General features: G+C 51.1%; 1 protein-coding gene across 8 annotated transcripts in view; it reads left to right on the top strand.

Annotated features, from left to right (window-relative positions):
- EPS15L1 (epidermal growth factor receptor pathway substrate 15 like 1) overlaps positions 1-20,577 on the top strand; it is a 97,576-nt gene that overhangs the window by 31,045 nt on the left and 45,954 nt on the right. For all 8 annotated transcript variants that reach the window (XR_006735150.1, XM_045551281.1, XM_045551291.1 and 5 more), the window contains exons 8-13: positions 3,902-3,961; positions 8,186-8,419; positions 11,838-11,995; positions 15,091-15,247; positions 15,574-15,659; positions 18,177-18,249. Coding sequence is in view for 7 of the 8 variants with exons in the window: in XM_045551281.1 (XP_045407237.1) it covers positions 3,902-3,961; positions 8,186-8,419; positions 11,838-11,995; positions 15,091-15,247; positions 15,574-15,659; positions 18,177-18,249 (768 nt within the window). In the remaining variant the exon portion in view is untranslated. The remainder of the gene's footprint in view (positions 1-3,901; positions 3,962-8,185; positions 8,420-11,837; positions 11,996-15,090; positions 15,248-15,573; positions 15,660-18,176; positions 18,250-20,577) is intronic.

Genomic DNA, 20,577 nt, shown 5'->3' with positions numbered 1-20,577 from the left:
ATTGGTTCTAGGACCCCCCTCATATACCAAAATCCATGTATACTCGAGTCCTGAAGCTGGCCCTTACACTTATGAAAAGTTGCCATCTGTATACTCAGGTTTTGTATCCCTCAAATACTGTATTTTTGATTCTTGTTTGGTTGAAAAAATCCAGGTAGAAGTGGACCCGAACAGTTCAAACCTATGTTGTTCAAGGGTCAACTTTATTTTATTTATTTATTTATTTTTTTTGAGACAGAGGGTCACTCTGTTGCCCGGGCTAGAGTGCCGTGGCATCAGCCTAGCTTACAGCAACCTCAAACTCCTGGGCTCAAGCAATCCTCCTGCCTCAGCCTCCCCAGTAGCTGGGACTACAGGCATGCACCACCATGCCTGGCTAATTTTTCTATATATATTTTTAGCTGTCCATATAATTTCTTTCTATTTTTAGTAGATACAGAGTCTCGAACTCCTGAGCTCAAACAATCCACCCGCCTTGGCCTCCCAGAGTGCTAGGATTACAGGCGTGAGCCACCGTGCCCGGCCTATTTTATTTCTTATTTTTATTTTTTTAGATATATAATAGTTGTACATATTTACGGGTTACATTGATATTTTGATACACGCATACGATATATAATGTTCAAATCAGAGTAATTAGAATATCCATCACCTCAAACAGTTCTCATTTCTCTGTGATGGGAACATTCCATATCTTCTCTTCTAGTTATTTTTGAAAGATATAATAAGTTATCATGAACTAGACTTGCCCTGTTGTGCTATCAAACACTAGAACTTATTCCTTCTGTTTTTTTTCTTTTGTACCCTGCCTTTATTTTTTTATTTTTTATTTTTATTTTTTTGAGACAGAGTCTCGCTCTGTTGCCCGGCCAGAGTGAGTGCTGTGGTGTCAGCCTAGCTCACAGCAACCTCAAACTCCTGGGCTTAAGCAATCCTACTCTCTCAGCCTCCCGAGTAGCTGGGACTACAGGCATGCGCCACCATGCCCGGCTAATTTTTTCTATATATTTTTTAGTTGTCCAGCTAATTTTCTTTCTACTTTTAGTAGAGATGGGGTCTCATTCTTGCTCAGGCTGTTCTTGAACTCCTGACCTTGAGCGATCCTCGCCCCTTGGCCTCCCAGAGTGCTAGGATTACAGGCATGAGCCACCGCTCCAGGCCTGTTTTCACTCTTAGTGAGGTCTGAATGGTGGCGCCGTGGGTTTGCTTTGTGCACAAATCCACGTTCCACATGGCTGGCTGTGTTCTGGAGAGTTCTCTGTCTGGACTTACAGAGGGTGGTTGAAGTCTGTGTGGATGGGATCGCTTCGATGGGGCAGGTGGAGGTGCAGGCCTCGGTGGGAGGTCCACATGTGGCTCCTGCCATCCCTGGCTCCAGGTGTGCCACTTGGGGAAAGGCAAAAATTTAGGCCAACCCTGACTCACCTAATAATGTTGACATTGAATATCACCTTAAAATCTATATGACTTGTTCACAGACACTGGCCTAGTTTGGGTGTGCCTGGTAGAGCCCGTCTTGATGCTTTATTTTGAAATGGGACAGCTGCAACAGGGGATTGCTCAAATGCCTCCATCCTCACGTCAGCTGTGGCCTGGTGTAGACGGAGCCCTGTGGTGGGCACCCAGGCTGATCACCAGCAGGCTTTAGAAGGCATGAGTTCTTATCTCAGCAGGGTACGGTGGCCCTTTCTTGTGCAGCGTGTGCGTTTATTTGGCAGTCCTTGCAAAATACCTGACAGTTGGATGTAAAATGGCAGACTGTTGTAGAGCCAAATCATGATCAAAACAGAGACTGACAGTGGTGGAATGTGCTTTATTAGAAAGGGAGCCGCAGCTAGGAAAGACATGTTCTGCCAACCTTCTGCCCTGGCTCTAGGTCTTGTGGTACCAGGGTCGCTTCTCATCTGCCGCTCCCTCCCTCCCTCCACCGTCTGAACTGTACGTGCATCCGTGCATGCACACACCTGAGACGTTCAGTCGTCCGTGCATCTGCGCATGCATTCATCCATGCATCTGTGCATGGATGCATCTTTACACCCATGTCCCTGTGCACTCGTTTATCCATGCACCCCTGCAGTCACTCACCTGTGCATCTAGTCACCCATACATCATACATCTCTTCTGTCATTCAGCAAGCAATTTTCAGAGTCTGCGCTAGACCAGGCCTTGTGCTGAGCGCTGGGAAAATGGGGATGAAATTAGATACAGTCAAGGAGGTCAAATAAGTAATGGCTGAGATGCTAATACTCATTAATGAGGGCTTGGTATGTGCAGGCCCGGCTCTGATGCTCTCTCTGCACAAATGAATACCTCCAGTACTCACAGCCACCCAGTTATGGACGGTGCCGCCCCCTCCTATTTTCCAGATGGAGAAACGGGCCTTCAGGGCAGTCAGGAAGTTGCATGGACTACCCATTGATTGAAGGGCATAGAAGGGATGAGGTCCTGTTGTCAGCAGGGTGGGGCAGGGTCAGATGTGCATTGTGCATTCTGGGTATCATGGCTTGGTCCACTGAGGATGGCGGGGGATGGGCCCTGACCCACTTGAGGTCGGGGAGCAGGGCAGGGAGGGAAGGCCTCCTAGAAGTGGTACCCCTAGCCACACCCTCTGCCTGAGGGGAACTTAGGCAGAAGTCTGGGCATATGACGGCTTGAGTGAAGGCACAGAGGCCCGAGGCAGCCTGGCATGCTGGTTAGGGCTGGAGTTCTCCTTGGACACTTCTGTCCCCTAGAGGATGTCAGACAATGACTGGGGACACTTTTGGTTGTTGCACCTGGGTTGGGTGCTGTTGGCATCCGGTGGGCCAAGACCAGGGATGCTGCTCAACACCCCACAAGTGCACAAGATGCCCCCACCCCAGAGAATGATTCAACCCCAAGGGTCAGTAGTGGTGCGGTGGGGAAGCCCTGGGCTGCGAGAAGACTGGAACCAGAAAAGCCTGTTGGAATCCTCACACAGTCCCCAGGGGTCCAGGTGGAGCCCAAGGAGGCTAGGCTGTGGTATAGGGACTCAGTAGCAGCCAGGGGCTCAGTAGCAGCCAGGCGACAGGGCTCCATCTACCAGGCCAAGGGGTAGTCTGGGATAGGGACAGGTGTGCATTCTGGAGCAGTCCCTGTGGTGCCAAGGGGGCCAGCTGGAGGCTCTTGCCTGTGTGGAGTGGGTGAGGCCCAAGTCACGTGCACAGGAGCAGAGGTGGAGAGGACCTGATATAAGAAACCTCCGTGGGCCAAGATCCTAGTGGCTGACTGGGGAGGGGTGATGCTGACATGTGGAGTGTCACAGAGAGATGCCCCATGTTGTCCAGGTCAGGCAGGCGTGCTGGTCCGGGAAGGCTGCCTTGGGCTGGGAAGCTAGCACCTTGCTTTGGCCCCCAACACAGCCTAGAACCCACACCTGTCCACCTCGTCTGCAGGGCAGTGAGCAGCCTGCCACGTTCCCTGGCACCCATCTCACCATCTGCGGCCAGGGAGAGGGGACGAGACCGACAGTCCTGTCTTAGACCCTCGCCTGCAGCCCTTCCCAGCCCTGAATGCTGGCTTTGCAGGAGTGAGTGTACAGGGCTTGTGTTCAGGGCAACACCTATGCCCAAATGAAAGCCGTCTTTTCTATCTAAGATCTCTTTGTAAGACATTAAAGAAAAAAATCAGGCCAGGTTTAATGTGCAGCTCTGGGCATGATCATGATCATGACGTCTGGCAGTCTGTGGATCTGGGATTGGCAGTGCTTCAGCAGGTGATGGTTTCTCAGGGAACCCATAGACTGGTTCTAAAGTGCATGTCGATCGCCTTGTCCAGACCTCAGTGAGCACCACGGACTCAGAATCCGAGTTCTGGTGGGTGAGGCTGGCTCTCACATGGGCCTTTCCTGCCCTAATAACCTGCCTTGGTGTCGCCCTTACAGGTCTGGGACCTCAGTGACATCGACAAGGATGGACACTTGGACCGGGACGAGTTCGCTGTGGTAGGCCCCGCTGTGTCTCTTCCCCACCCCGCTGAGGAAGGCAGTGTGCAGCTCACACGGGGATTTCTGGATTCAGTTGTTTTTCTTCTTTAATGTGTTTTAAAGTGTTTATTTTGACACAATTCCAAATATATAGAAAAGTTGCTGCACAGGTTGAGTATCCCAGTATGAAAATCTGACATCCGAAATGCTCCAAAATCTGAAGCTGTTTGAGCATTGACATGACACTCAGAGGAAATGCTCACTGGAGGATTTCAGATTTTGGGTTAGGGATTTCACATTAGCCCGTGCGTGTAATGTATAGATTCAAAAATTCGAAAAAAATCTGAAATCCGAAACACTTCTTATCCCAAGCATTTCAGATTTGGATACCTTTCACCCAGATTCCCCAGTGTCACTGTGTACCACATTTGCTTTCTCTCTCTCTCTGTCTCTCAGATTATTCCTTTGAACCATTTTGGAGTTGAGTTACAGACACGATACCTCTTCACCCCAAAGTACTTCAGCATGTGTTTCCTAAAAACAAGAACTCCCTTAAATAACTGTTGTCCAATTCAGAATCAAGAAATTGTCATGATGTCTGCTCATTTATGACATTTTTATTATCTCCTGCATATCTTATATTCTATATTAGTATATCTATGATTGTATTATTTATTATCTAATTGAAGGGTATACCAGTTGTCCCCAAATGTCCCTGTGTCAAAAGAGGGTGACATTCCATTGTTCTGTGACTTTTACTTTGTCTAACCTCGAGCAGCTCCTCCAGTTGTCTTCGTGGTGTGGACGTCTCCAAGCACACAGGCCAGTAGTTGCGGAGTGTCCCTAGGTGTGGGGTTGGCTGCCACTTCCTTGTAATGACCCAGGTCTTGCACTGTTATGGGGCAGGAACGCCACCCCCATGGGAATATGATGTCGCCATGTGTCTTCCCGCCATGTTGCCCTTCATCGCTGGGTCAAGGTGGAGGCTGTCGGGTTTCTCCCTACAGTCTCTCTTTCCCTTTCTGTGCTCAGCCCATCTCTGGGGGAGGGGGCACCTTGAGAATGTAAATACCTGGTTACTCTCAGACTCTCACCTGCCAGTCCTAGCAGCTGCCGATGAATCTCCCCCAAGTTCGCTATGATGATGATGGCTGCCACGTGGGGACATTCTATTCTAATTCTAACATTCTTTGCACATTTATTAGTTGGCCTTCTACAATAAGGAGTTGATTTATATCAGTGTGGCTTCATGGCTGCATCCTCAGTTCCACTGTTTATAATCCTTCCTGACATGATTGAGTTTGACCTGTGAGCACTCCTCCCAGCTGGCCCCTTTGGTCCTTTCGTTCCTCCCCATCTGAGCACTTGTTTACCTTTGGCCCAAGGAGATGCTCCTGGATCCCCCTGTGCATTTCCCGTCCCAGCCCTGCCTTCTGCTGTCTCCCCAGGGAGCCCTGGGTCCTGTTAGTGGGGAATGGGATTAGAGACCAGGCTCCAGGTGCTGGGGGTGCTTGTGGCTGCTGGGTGCCACTGCTCACAGGCTTGCTCTACAGACAGAGCTGGGCAGTAGCTGTGTGTAGGGCCATACCCCCTAGCCATGGACGTCTGCCTGTGTCAAGGTCCAGGTGTCCCCATCCTCTTCTTCTGGTACAGCAGGGGATCTGTGTGTATGGCAGGGCCCTCCTGGCCCGTGGGTGCCTTCGCACCCCTGCAGCTGGGTGGGCTGGGCTGACTTCCCCCCAGCCTGCCTTCCTCCCCCTGGGCCCAGGTCACCACACTGGTCTTAGTCCATTCCTGCTGTCATAATAAAGTACCTGAGCCCAGGTAATTTGTAAACAACAGAAATTTGTTGCTCACAGTTCCGGAGGCAGGGACATCCAAGATTGAGGCCCCAGCAGATTCGATGTCTGGTGAGGGCTTAATCTCTGCTTCCAGGGTAACACCTCTTGCGGCATCCTCCAGAGGGGATGATCGTCCTTATGTGGCAGGAAGGCAAAAAGGGAGTGATGGACTCCCTCAAGCCCTTTTATAAGGCACCAGTCCCATCCCCGAGGGTCGAGCCCTCATGGCCTAGCCACCTCCCTTAATACCCCACTTCTTAATGCTGTTGCACCGGGGATTACGTTTCAATGTGAGTTTTGGAGGGGCACAGACATTTGAATGATAGAGGTTCCCCTCCTCTTCCTCATTCTCCTTTTCCTCCGCCTCCTTCCCTCCCATCTTTGGCCTTTCTGTGCCGGTAATGGGATTTAATCACTCTCCTCATTCCGTTGAGTCTCAAAGAAAGTAGAATAAAGTAGCCCTTTGATGCTTTAATAATTAGTAATTGAGTTCAACCAAACCAAAAAACAAATGTCCAACTACCCTGTGAATTATCTGGGGATTTCAAAGTAGTAGAAAAACCATGAAATACAACAGTATACCAGGATGCATCTTCTGTCCTAAGGATTTCAAACACCTTTAAAATGTGATTTAGAATGTACACATGAAGGGAGCTTATGATTACCTTACTTTACGTGTGTGTAAAGCCTTTGAAATTTGAAATATCTAGGTTAAATGACAAGTGTCTCTTACTTTTCCCTTCATTAACCCCCCACACCCCATAGCACTCAGTTGTGTTCCTTTCCCGCACAGGTGAGCTTGGTTCTGCCTTTCCACCTTGAGTGTTTTCCAGGCTTCTCCGGTCATCCTGTTATTTTCAGTGGTTGTCATTAATGACTTATTACGTGGTGGTAAAATATACATACAACTCACCATCTTGGCCGGGTGCGGTGGCTCACACCTGTAATCCTAGCACTCTGGGAGGCTGAGGTGGGTGGATTGTTTGAGGTCAAGAGTTCGAGACTAGCCTGAGCAAGAGCGAGACCCTGTCTCTACTAAAAAAATAGAAAGAAATTGGCTGGACAACTAAAAATATACAGAAAAAATTAGCTGGGCATGGTGGTGCATGCCTGTATGTAGTCCCAGCTACTCGGGAGGCTGAGGCAGGAGGATCGCTTGAGCCCGGAAGTTTGAGGTTGCTGTGAGCTAGGCTGATGCCACGGCACTCTAGCCCGGGCAATAGAGTGAGACTCTGTCTCAAAAAAAAAAAAAAAAAACAACAACAAAAACTCACCATCTTAACCATTTCCAAATATATAGCTCAGGGGCGTTAAGCACACTCATAGCATTGTGCAACCATCACCCCCATCCCTCTCCAGAACTTTCTTACCCTCCCCAACTGAATCTCTGCCCCTATTAAACACTAACTCCTATCACCTCCTCCTCCCAGCCCCTCATCATGTATTTTTTATATTTTTTCTGATCGTACTTGATTGAGTGGCCCTTGGGGAGGGACCCCAGCAATGGGGTGACCGGCCCAGCATGTACTCAGGTGCCCAGGGACCTGCCTCACCCTGAGTTCCCTTTGTTTTCTTTTGATCATTTCTCATCATTTCAGTCAAGATATGTGTGAGTCTGTAAGTGGGTCTTCGAATTGTGTCATTTTGCATTTATTTTTGTCACTAGCTGGGTTTAACATTATGTTGTTTTGAAGTGACCATAAATTTTATCTACGTTTTTCATCTGTTCTCTATGCAGATAGCAAGTTAAAAGCTCTTTTGAAGGGAGGAGGGTTGTGATTTTGGTGTTCGTTAGATTTTAAAATGGACTTTTTAAGTCCTTGTTTTAGACCAAGTTTGTTTTTCCCACCAGGGACAGGGGAGCCTCCCATCCTCTGCATAGCATGCCCTTGGGCTGCATTTTCTGCATCCCTTGAATATGGGATTGATTGATTGATTGATTGATTAGAGATGAGGTCTTGCTATGTTGACAAGGCTGGCCTTGAACTCCAGGGCTCACGTGATCCTCCTGCTTCAGCCTCCTGAGTAGCTGAGTATCTTGAAGCACAAGCAGCTCTCAAGGTGTCTCTAGACTTCCACGCTCCAGCACTTCGGAAGTTGTCAGCCCTGGAGCTGGTGGCCCTCCTGAGCAGTGAAGGGACGCTCATGAATTCTGGCTTGGTTGAATTATCTTTGTGTTCATTTTAGTGTTGTGTAATAATTAAACAAGTGTCTTGGAAAGTTACACATCGGAAGATAACTCATCAAAAAAGATTACTTTTACTCTGGTCACTTGGCGTCCTCTCAAGAGTCTTTGTTGTGTCACTGCAGTCCTGGAAAGGGCCACCTTCTGCCTTCTCTTGCTCCTGGTGGCCCCTGGCCTTGCCCCCTCATTGCCGTCCATTGTCATTTGTACTTACAGGCCATGCACTTGGTGTACCGAGCCCTCGAAAAGGAGCCCGTGCCCTCCGTCCTGCCCCCGTCCCTCATCCCACTCTCCAAGAGAAAGAAGACTGTGTTCCCTGGTGCCGTCCCTGTCCTGCCTGCCAGCCCCCCACCAAAAGACAGCCTCCGCTCCACACCGTCCCATGGCAGCGTCAGCAGCCTCAATAGCACTGGCAGCTTGTCCCCCAAACACAGCATCAAGCAAGCACAGGTACGCGGCCTCAGCGTTTGGCCACCTCTCAGCATGCAGCACGACGGTTCTCGGGATTGCTTAACATGTGGCCCAAAAAAGGTCAAGTTTGTGATTAAATGTCTTTTAAAAATATTAATTGCAGGGATTTGGAATGGACTTTATTATTCACTTGCATGTAAGCCCAACTGCACACACCAGCACACTGCCCCCTTGGGGCTCCTTCCTCCCGGCTCTGCCCCAGCCTCGAGCCTCTGTGCGGTTCTGACCTGGCCTGTTGTGGGGTCAATTACGTGTCGTCCACGTCCCCACTCCTCAGCTTCATGAGAGCAGAGTTCTTGGTTATACCCTCAGCATCTAGAATGATCTCTGGTACTTAGGAGATGCTCAGTAACTGTGTGTCAAATGGTCAGGTGAGTGAGGGAGGCATCTGCGTCATGTTAGGAAGACACCTGGCAGCTCTGTTCCTCCCCACAACCACATCCCACGTATCAAAAAAGATCTTTTTTTTTTTTTGAGACAGAGTCTCTCTCTGTCACCCAGGCTAGAGTGCCGTAGCATCAATCTAGCTTACAGCAACCTCAAACTCCTGGGCTCAAGCAGTCCTCCTGCCTCAGCCTCCCAAGTAGCTGGGACTACAGTCCTGCATACCTTGCCTGGCTGATTTATTAAAATTTTTTTGTAGAGAAAAAATTTGGTGTCTTTCTATGTTATACAGGCTGGTCTTGAACTCCTGGGCTCAAGCAATCCTCCTGCCTCAGCCTCCCAAGTAGCTGGGACTACAGGCACGTGCCACCATGCCCGGCTAATTTTTTCTACGTATTTTTTAGTTGTCCAGCTAATTTCTTTCTATTTTTTAGTAGAGACGGGGTCTCGCTCTTGCTCAGGCTGGTCTTGAACTCCTGACCTCAAGCAATCCTCCCACCTCAGCCTCCCAGAGTGCTGGGATTACAGGCGTGAGCCACCACACCTGGCCTAAAAAGGTCTTTCTTGTTTTGGCAAATGCAGCATCACAATGGGCTCCTTAGAAAAGGGAGTTTTTAAGATTGTCTAAAACATGCGAGAAAGTGACCAAGAGTCACATCTGGAATCATGCTTCATGTCCTGCCTCATTTGTGGTTTCAAAGCACAGCAGTGAGTGAGTGGTCATGTCAAGAAGGCGGCCACCAGTGTCACCACACAGCTTCAGACAGACTGTGGATAATGAAAATGAAAAAGGTATAAACAGACAGTGTTTTGTCTTACACATGCTGTATTTGTGAAGTTAAGTATTCGACTCCAGGGGGCCCATTTCCAAGGAGTTTGCAGGACACAGCATCATACCCTAGAGTTTGAAAGAGGCGATCTGGGGGGGGTCCATCCCAGGGGGAGGCAGGACCTGCAGGTGTTCCTCCACTTGGGGAGTTTCATGTGGTCGGCTATTAACAAGCCCGGCGTCCAGATGGCCCAGCTCAGGCATCTTTACCGTGCCCACCCCATGCCCTGGTGCATCCTGGGGGCCCTAGGGGCACCCCAATGCCCTCATGACAGGCTCCTGCTCTCCCAGGGAGACAGGCGATAAGCAGACAGCCGAGAGCAAGCACCACAGAGCCTGGCCTGGAAGTGCCAGCAGTGGGTAGGGGGTGTGTCCCTGCAGATGGGCCAGCAGGAAGGCCACCAATGAGGTCACTCCCAAGGTGGACCCTGAGCGATAAGAAGCCATCAGGGGACCAGCCCTTGCCCAGGCTCTGGTGTGGGAGCCCTCAGTGTGTTCTAGAAACAGGAAGGAGGTCAGGGCAGGGTGAGCCCACCTGGCAGTGGGGTGGGGTCAGAGAGGGGGCCAAGGCTGGGCCACGTAGCACCTGCTCGAGATGGCCTAGCAGTGGGTGTCCGCAGAGCTCTTGCCAGGAGTTCTTAGTACCAAAAGCCGGGTTAGGGGAGATGTGTCTTATTGTCACGGTAGTCAGTAGGGCCACGCTCACTGGCAGGTGCAGGTCACCCAGCCTTATAACCGCCGGTCTCCACCAGGAATCCCTTCTCTTCCTTAATACTTATTAACATCCTTGGGTTGTCAACGTTCTTTGAGAAATCCTTTCCTAACCGAAAGGAACGACTCCTAAGTGGAAAACTCGGGCATCGTGGCCGTTCTTTGAGGGTAGGGAGTGGTGTGGGCTTTTCTGATCAGTCGCTACGCTGTAGAGGGACAGTCCCTCGAGCCCAAGTTTCCGCCTTCCTTTCTCTCCCAACTCCCTCGTCATCCAGATCAATTCACTTAGGGTTTTTTTGTTTGTTTTTGAGACAGAGTCTCATTTTGGAGCCCGGGCTAGAGTGCAGTGGCACAGTCACAGCTCACAGCAACCTCAGACTCCTGGGCTCATCGCCACCACGCCTGGCCTCAGTTACGTTTTTATTCTTGTTGCTGTTGTTACAAGATTGTTTAAAAGGAGAGACTTCTATACATGTTAATTATTTAAAAAAACAAAAAAACCTAGGTGATGAAAAGTGTCTCTAGAATCCAGGACGGAGACACTGTGAACCTTGGTGTGATGAGTGTGTCAAAGGCCCAAGGGGACACAGCCAGAATCAGCCATGAAGGGACCTGCTCCTGGGTGCCCAAGGGCTTTGATCCTCTGCACGACGGGGTGGCTGGGCCCTGGGTGACCCACGATTGGCACTCACTTCTGTTAAGCAAAATGAGAGCAGGCAGTGAGACAGGCCACACACGCAGCAGGTGGCCCATCCCTGAGGCCATGGACTTCATGCTGCGCTGGGCTCTTGGTTCTATCTGCAGGAGTGGACCCCTGGGGAGGGGCTGGTCCTCTTGGGTGGTGGGGTCTTGCTTGTAACCTGTCAGTGACGTGTGTGCTGACACCTCAGGGCCGATCTTTGTTGTCTCAGGGGGTGGGGTCAGGGACAAAGAAGGATGGTCTGTAGAGTCCTGGAACCCTGGGCACCAAGAGCACCTGGCAGCCTGCAGAGAAGCCTTTGTTGGCGGAGCAGCCTAAGACCAGGGAGGCTGGCATGTGAGCAGGGGTGGCTCTCAGGAGACAGTCCTTCCGTAATGGGTGCCCGGGGGGTCTGTCCTGGCGTGCTTGGAGTCCTCTCCTGGAAGATCACCGGCCTCTCTTGGCGCCCCAGGTGGCGGAATGGAAGGGCTCGTGGTGGTTGGATGCTGGCTCTTGACCTTCCTGTAAGCACAGGAGAGCAAAGTGATGGGGTGGAAAGAGGTGCAGACTGGCCGCTGGGGGAGCTTGAACGAGCCTGCGTCAACCTCTCTCAGCCTCAGATTTCCCACCTACAGACCAGGGGACCCATCTGCACTCTTGGCTTATGGAATTGTGAGAAGAATTTGGTGCCAAATGCACGTGAAAGCACTTGGATTGTCCTGCCATCAAAAAGTGTGCGTTTGTAGGTCATAAAGAGCTTCCAGATTAACTGTTTTTTAAAAAAACCATTTCAGCCAACAGCAAACTGGGTGGTGCCAGTGGCAGACAAGATGCGATTCGACGAGATATTCCTGAAGACAGACTTGGACCTGGACGGCTATGTCAGTGGCCAGGAGGTGAAGGAGATCTTCATGCACTCAGGCCTCACCCAGAACCTTCTAGCACACATATGGTGAGGACAGTTGTGGCTGTGGGTGGCTCCAGGGGACCTCTGGGAGAGGACGCGTGGAGGATGGTGGTGAGGGCCCCGCCCCAGCCTGTACCTGGCCTCATTTATTCTCCCTGGGCTGATAGGGGTTGAGCAAGGTGCAAGCGTACAGGCTTCGAGCTCATCCTCCATACAGGGCAGTTCACCGTCTTCCAGCAGGAGAGGCCCTGTTGGGCCCCTGTGAGAGCTCTCAGGCCGTCTGCTTGCACAGTGGGCCCAGTTCTTGCTGCTGGTGGTGATACTGGTTCCTGCAGGAGGCCCGGCCTTTGTCACAGCTGCAACGGGGCCTCAAAGGCCCCAGCAGAGTCCTCTGAGCAGTCTGGGTTGTGGCCGCCTGTTCCAGGGGTCCCCTGCTCTGTTAAGCCAGTGCCTTGGCTCTGGCGGGACAATAAACAGTGGAGAGACCTGGTCTGTACCTCAGGGCCCAGTCCAGGAGCCAGCCTCACCCCTTCTTCCCTCCAGGGCCAGACAGAGCGGACGTCACAGGTTGGAGGGCCATTCCTTCTGTAACAGGCCAGTGGTGAAGTCGCTTTTGAGCTTGTTCCACAGAGTGCTGGGACGTTAGAGAGATTCACTTAAGAGTTATAAAAAGGAGAGAATTTCCATATAATTCTTGACAGGTGAATCCCTCCGGGTAGAGCAGTGAAATTTAGCACGTTACTTGGGGGGGGGGGCAACGCCCATCCTTAGTAATAATTCGCAGGTGTTGTCTACACTGTGCGGGTCCGCAGTGTGAGGGGAGAGCCCAGGCCTGAGAAACCAGCCTCCCGGAGTCGTCACCATAATGGCTGAGCCACCTGCCTCCGACTGGCCAGGAACAGTGGTTCTCGACCCCTTTGGATCTAGTGTTCCCTTTTGGAAACCAATACAATGAATGGCCCCTTTGTGATCCCAAAATGGAATCGTAAGGAGAGTTTGCACGTGCAGTTCTAAGATAGTGCCATGACGCCTTGAGTGCAGTGTAAAGGGACAGTACAGGGAAAGTAATTATAAGGTAGAGTGCAATCCATCCATGATGTATTGGCATGTAAATGACACAAGGAAATCACAAATCTACCTGGATCAAAGAGGGAACATGGAATCCATTCCATGCAGGGAGCAAAGGGGGAGGGAACGAGCTCTAGAATAAATAACCCGAGGAGAGTTAGAGCAATGGTCTGCATTTGTCTGCAGGTGGCAGAGGCGGGGGCGGGGCGCAAGTGGAGATAATGCTCCAAGGGGGATCACAGGGGAACACGAGAGTGCAGGCTTTGCCCCCACGATGGCTGGTACCTTACCAGTCGGCGTGGTGGACGCCAGCAGAGCAAGGGTCCTCTCTTTCTCTTGAAACCCCCGGCATGTGAGCCTCGGAGCCCGGGCTCCTTGAGAGACAGCAGGAGCAGAGAAGGGCCAGTGAGGAGAGGCAGCAGCAGCCAAAGGGCAGGCCGCAGGCCTTCCACAGCCAGACTGGGGAGAGACAGTGGCCTTTGGCCACAAACTGTGGGTGATAACATAGGCATTTTAAAAACAGCCTTGGCTGGGTGAGGTGGCTCAAGTCTGTAATCCCAGCTCTTTGGGAGGCCAAGGTAGGAGGATTGCTTGAGGCTAGGAGTTCAAGACCAGCCTGGGCAACATAGCGAGACCCCGTCTCTATAAAAAACAAAAAAATTAGCCAGGTATGATGGCGTGCGCCTGTAGTCCCAGCTACTTGGGAGGCTGGGGCAGAAGGATCACGGAGCCCAAGAGTTCGAGGTTACAGTGAGCTATGATCCCACCACTGCTCCAGCCTGGACAACAGAGTGAGACCCCGTCTCAAACAAACCCCCCAAAAACATCTTTATCAGTCATATTCTGAGTGATCTGGTCATTCCCCGTGTCTGTTCACGGCCAGCTTTTGGGCCTTACAGTTAGAACATTGCCGGCTCTCCTTCGCTCGAAATTAGAAAACCATGTCATGGCTTCTGCGGTAACTGCACGTGAGGTAGGAAAGGAGATCCCTTGTCGAGAGGGTGGCGAGAGTGGAGGAACGCAATTTTCACAGGCACAGAGGCTGCATCCTTACTGCGTGTGTCTTCTCTGGTTCTGTGGCCGGCTCCCCACTTACCTCAAGTATTGGGGCGCTTCTTATCCAAGCTCTGCGGGACCACTGTATGCTGCTGTTCACAGGCCACCTTGTCCTGTGGGCAGGGGATGCTTAGCTGTGGGGGCTGTCCTTTGTAATGCAGCCATGCCCCTGCGGCAGCCCCTTTTGGGCACAAGAGGATTGTCTTAGTCCATCAGGCTGCTGTGACAGCATGGCTTAAGCCACATGTTTCTTATGGTTCTGGAGGTTGGAAGTCTAAGATTAAGGTACCGGCAGATTGGTGACTGGTGAGGGCCACCTTCCCTGTGTCCTCACCTGGCAGAAGGATCAGAGAGAGCTCTCCAGGGTCTCTTTTATAAGGGCACTGATCCCATCCACCCTCATGACCTGATCACCTCCCAAAGTCCCCATCTTCTAATATCATCCCATGGGGGTGAGCATTTTAACATAGGAGTTTGGGGGGATGCAACATTCAGTGCCCAATGGGGAGAGAGAGGCTGTTTGCTTCCTCCCTCATCATCATGACAACCCAAATTGCTGCTGTTGTCCCTGCTGAAAACCCGTGGCCTAGGCCATTCAGATAACCCAGAGCTGCAGGAACAGGCTGAGTAGTTCCGTTTGCACAGGAATGGCTGGTCTGTCGTAGAGTCAATAAACCAAACTACCTCTCTCTGTGGCTAGCGAGGTCTCCCGGGGGGTGGGCTCCTTGGCCCATGGGAAAGGGCTTGGTTCTACAGCCAGCCAGGACCTCCCCCCAACCCCCCGCTGCCCCTGATGTCTCTCCTTGGGTTGGGGGCACTGGGAGTTTGGGCACCCCAGAACTGCTTCCCAGGGTTGGGATGTTATGTGGAACAGGAGTTGAGGCTTGCCACCACATCCTGCCAATCGTGTGTGTCATGGTCATTTTTTTCAAAAGTACGGGTTGGATGACTCGTGTTGGTTGTGCAATTGGAATCCCAGCCTGCAATGTGTAATTAGCGTCCCACGTCTCTCCCAGGGCCCTGGCCGATACGAGGCAAACGGGGAAGTTAAGCAAAGACCAATTCGCGTTAGCTATGTATTTCATTCAGCAGAAGGTCAGTAAAGGCATCGACCCCCCTCAAGTCCTCTCGCCGGACATGGTGCCGCCCTCGGAGAGAGGCACTCCAGTCCCGGTGAGTAGCCGGTGGCCCGGTTGCGTTCGCGTCCCTGCCCGCCGCCTGCCACCAGGTGGCGCCGGTGGCCCGCGCGAGCCCCACAGTCCGGGGGGCGCCTCCGCGAGGTCCCTGCCTTCCCCCCACTCCCCCCCCCCCCCCCCCCCCCCCCCGTTCCCCGGGAGTGTGGCCCGGCCACCCAGGTAGTGCCTCAGCCTGGCGGTGGCACTTTCACCACCTGTGAACTAAAGAGAAAATTGCATCCTTGGGCCTGAGACCTGGTAGTGCTTGCTGTCGGGGGATGTCCGTTTGCTGATCCGGGATCTCACGTCTGAATCTGATTCCAGGACAGTTCAAGCGCTCTTGGCTCAGGGGAGTTCGCTGGCGTGAAGGAGCTGGATGACATCAGTCAGGAGATTGCTCAGTTGCAAAGGTATGTCGGAAACAGCTCTTTCCCTTCAGCGTCCGAATCTCACGTGAGCTCCCTCCTAGGTAGTTTCTGGAAACGGCAGAGACTGCAGTGGAAATTTGATTATCACAAGTTTATTCAGGAAAAAGGAAGGGACACAGATTCTTCCGAGTTCCTAAATTGGCTGAAGGGGCTTGAAGAATAATGCCTTGCTGTGAGTCGTGATGGGTCAGGGGCTGCAGCAGCTGTGTGGTCGCACACCAGCCTCTCCCCAGCGCCGGGAAGGCCTTGCTATCGGTGGCAGGTGAGGCAGCGGAGTGTCACGCGGTGTGCAGCTGGCTGAGGACCTGACAGCCAAACCGCGGGAAAGGGCCTCACATCCAGGTTTCTGGCCCCACTCCCTGTGGCCGCTGCCTCAGTTTCCTTACATGTAAATGAAGGCTTTGAACGGGCTGTCTGCGCTTTTGGAGTCCAGCATAAAGAAATACAGTCACTTCCTGTATTCCCCTCTGGGGCCTCAAGAGAGAAATTCTCTTTCCAATTAATGCTGGGGGAGGATGGATGCTTGTGATGTGGGGGCACTGTGCCGAAGGCCCCAAAGGTGCTCTGCCCTCCGTGGGAAAGGGATCCTTTTCTTACCTGAAAATGCAAAGAGGCTGTTGCTTTCCCAGACAGGGCTAGATCCCACCCATAGCTGGAGGCTCCTTGGGTGTCACTGTAACAAGTGCAGCGTTCTGCCAGTCCCTCCGCACTTGGCTTTGTGCTGTCAGCAGAGCCCTGATGAGCAAAGGCGGGTTAGGTCTCGGAAGGGGTCGGGATGGGGGCTGGTTACAAACCCTCAGCCTCCCCAGCGCAGACTCCCCACTTCACGCTCAGCCCATGGACAGTTCCTGTTCTGTCCCAGCTCCCTGGGCTGTGTTTTCCAAACCAGAGATGAGCACGTGCAACCCGACAGGGTGGACGGGGTCTGTAGATGGGAGGGCCAGTGTCCCAGAGCCTAGGCAGGCCTGAGAATCAGGACTGGAAGGACCAGGATGGAGGGAGCCCTTGTAAGGCGAGGGTGGAGGTCGCAGAAGGGACGCTGGGGTCTGAGTCAGGCCAGAGTAGTCTCAGCCCTAGGAAGGTGACAGCTAGGTGTGTGCAGAGTACCTGTTTGCAGGAGGCTGGAGCCTGCAGCAGCCCTTGAGCAGGTGGCTTTGAGAGTGTCCCTTGGATTTGCGGAGTGTGGGCTGGTTCCATACAGCTATAACGGGTTGAGTTTAAAGACGACATTGTGTTGTTAGTTTCTAGGTTTGTGGAAATGGATATTCTGATGACTATAGTTGTGTATGTCTGGCCAAATGTCCCAAAGAGGGCCTTACTGTCATGCAAGTGCTGGGTCCCCGGGCACGAGGCAGGATTTGTAGGACACATGACATTCCTGCCCCTGAGACAGCCCCTTTGGGCACCAGAGTGTCCTAGCCCATCCAGGCTGCTGTAACAGACCACCACAGACTGAGTAGCTTAAAGAACAGACATTTGTCATAGTTTTGGAAGCTGGAAGTCCAAGATCCGGGTACCAGCAGATCCTGTGCCTAGCACGGGCCCGTTTCCTGATTGGTAGACGCCTGCCTTCTCACGGCATCCTCACATTTCAGGAGGAGCAGAGAGAGTTCCTGGGGTCCATTGTATAAGGGCACTAAAGCCATTCATGAGGGCTCCACCCTCATGACCTCATCCCCTCCCAAAGGCCCCACCTCCTCATGCCATCTCACTCAGGGTGAGGATTGAAAATAGGAATTCGGGGGAACAAACGTTCAGTTCATAACAGGAGAGCAAGAGGGAGGGAGCTGGTGTGCACCTGGGAGACAGACTGCTGAGCCCCAGCGCACTGGCGTGCACAGCGGCCATGTGCACACAGCCTCCTGCCAGGGAGGAGCTGGGGGCAGCACCTCACTGCCACTTCCCACTGCGAGCCAGGTGGACCTCCCCCCTCTGCATCACTCCAACTTCTCGCCTTGGCTCCCCCAGCCCGGCTTTGCCTTCCAGTTCCTGTCATTTAGGACATTCTCTCACTGACTCCCTCTGTCTCCCCACCGGCCGGTGGGCTCCCTGCAGGCAGGGCGCAGTGCCTCATGGCGTGCCCCCAGGTCCTCTGTGCTCAGTATTCAGGGAGGAAGTCAGTGGAGTGAGAGATTGTGTTGGTTTTCTAGCCATGTAACAAATCACCCAAAATGTAGTGGCTTCAAAACAAGACAAAAGCATTAGCTCGCGGTTCTATGGTGCAGAAGTCCAGGGGGGCTCGACTAGGCTCTCCATGGGGGGGGGTCTCTCAAGGTTGAGGTCAAGGTGCTGGCTGGGCTGGTCCCAGGTCCTGCCTGCAGTCAGAGGGGGATTACCTAGGGCAAATGGTCTTGGGCATCATTCTTAGCCTTCTGCCACCGCAGAGAGGGGTCGACATGGGCAGGTTTCTGTGGGGCTGAGCAGAATCGGGTCTTTAGAAGTCAGGGTGGAGAGTTCCTGTTCACCCTGTGTTTTCATGAAATATTTTTCAACATTCAGAGAGAAGTACTCACTGGAACAAGACATTAGAGAAAAGGAAGAGGCAATCAGACAGAAAACCAATGAAGTACAGGTAAGGACGCTGCTCATTTTGGTTCCATCGACTTTGTGTTAAATGCAGTGTGAGAAAACTTCCCTTAGCATTTGGAAGGGAGGGGCCAAGGTCTGCACTGGACAGAAGCGTGAACTCTTGGGGGCTTCCAAGTGAATCTTTCTTCTTTTTTTTTTTCTTTTTTGAGACAGAGCTTGAGTGCCGTGGCATCAGCCTAGCTCACAGCAACCTCAAACTCCTGGGCTCAAGCGATCCTCCTGCCTCAGCCTCCTGAGTAGCTGGGATTACAGGCATGCGCCACCATGCCCGGCTAATTTTATGTATATATATTTTTAGTTGTCCAGCTAATTTCTTTCTGTATATTTTTTTAGTAGAGACGGGGTCTCGCTCTTGCTCAGGCTGGTCTCGAACTCCTGAGCTCAAATGATCTGCCCGCCTCGGGCTCCCAGAGTGCTAGGATTACAGGTGTGAGCCACCGTGCCCGGCCCAAGTGAATCTTTTAAAGTTGCCTAGAACCTACTATATGGGATAAATGTTTGTGAAAGAAAATAAAAAGTTAAAAGAAATAAAAATAATACAGTTGCCTATAACCATAGACAGCAGCTTTGCTTTTTTTTAAATTGAGACAGTCGGCCCTCCGTATCCACAGGTTCCGTATCCACAGATTCAACCAACTGCAGATCAAAATTACTCTAAAAATAAAAATAAACAATAAAAATAATCCAAATTAATAAAACAATATAGTATAACAACTATTAATATAGAATTTACAGTGTGTTAGATATTATAAGTAATCCAGACAGGGCCGGGCGAGGTGGCCCACGCCTGTAATCCCAGCACTCTGGGAGGCTGAGGTGGGTGGATCACTCGAGGTCAGGAGTTTGAGACCAACCTGAGCAAGAGCAAGACCCCATCTCTACTAAAAAATAGAAAGAAATTAACTGGACAACTAAAAATATATAGAAAAAGTTAGCCAGGCATGGTGACGCATGCCTGTAGTCCCAGCTACTCAGGAGGCTGAGGCAGGAGGATCGCTTGAGCCCAGGAGTTGGAGGTTGCTGTGAGCTGGGCTGATGCCACGGCACTCTAACCCGGGCAACAGAGCGAGACTTTGTCTAAAAAAAAAAAAGTAATCCAGACAGGACTCAGAGCATACAGGAGGGTGTGTGCAGGTTGTGTGCACATACTGTGTGCCCTTTTATGAGAGGGGCCTGGGCATCCGTGGATCATGGTACCAATCTTCCACTGATACCAGGGGATGACTGTATGTATATAATTCACATAACATAAAATTTAATATTTTAAAGTGCATAATTCAGTGTTTTTTAGCATATTCGCTGTATTGCTTAACCATCACTTCTGTCTAGTTCCAGAACATTTCCACCACCCAAAAGTGGATCCCCATAACCATCAGTACTCATTTCCTATCCCCGCCTCCCCCCAGCCCCCAGCCCCTGGCAACCACCAGTCTGCTTTCTATGTCTGAATTTTTCTATTCTGGACATTTCACGTAAAGGGGATCACACAACCCATGGCCTCTTGTGTCTGGCTTCTCTCACTCCGCTGCGTGTCACATTGACAAGGGTTATCCATATTGTCGCATGTGTTAGTATCGCATTCCTTTTCGAGTCTAAATACTGTTCCATTGTATGCATGGGCCACTTTTTATTCATCCATTCATCAGATGTCAGATATTTGGGTTTTTCTACTTTTTGGCTATTGTGAATAATGCTGCTGAAAAAATCCATGTGCAGATTTTTGTGTGAACACCTGTTTTCATTTCTCTTGGTGTATACGTAAGAGCAAACTTGCCAGGTCATACGACAACTCTATGTTTAACCTGTTGAGGAGCTGCCAGACTGTTTTCCAAAGTGGCTGAACCATTTCACATTCCCATGAGCAGTGTGTGAGGGTTCCAGTGTCTTTGCTTCCTCGCTAACACTTGTTATTTCCCATTTTCTGTCACAGACATCCTAGCGGGTATGGAATGGTCCCTCACTGTGGTTTTGATTTGCATATCGTCAGTGCTGTCCTAATGATGCCAGGCATCTTTCTGTGTGCCAATTAGCTATTTGTATATCTTCTTTGGAGAAAAATCAATTCAGATCCCTTGTGTATTTTTAAATTGGGTTGTCTTTTCATAACTGATTTTTAAGAGTTTTTTATTGTTTCTAGAAGTTCCTTATCAGTCATATGACTTGCAGATACTTTCTGTGGGTTGTCATTTCACTTTGTTGATGGTGTCCTTCGAAGCACAAAAGTTTTTAATTTTGGTCATGTCCAGTTTATCTGTTCTTTCTTATTGTTGTTCTTGCTTTTGGTGCCATATTAAGAACCTATTGCCAAATC

Source organism: Lemur catta, chromosome 1 (genome assembly GCF_020740605.2).
Source record: "Lemur catta isolate mLemCat1 chromosome 1, mLemCat1.pri, whole genome shotgun sequence".
NCBI lineage: Eukaryota > Metazoa > Chordata > Mammalia > Primates > Lemuridae > Lemur > Lemur catta.
The sequence above is the reverse complement of the archived record's forward strand: the minus strand, read 5'-3'. Positions and strand labels throughout refer to the sequence as shown.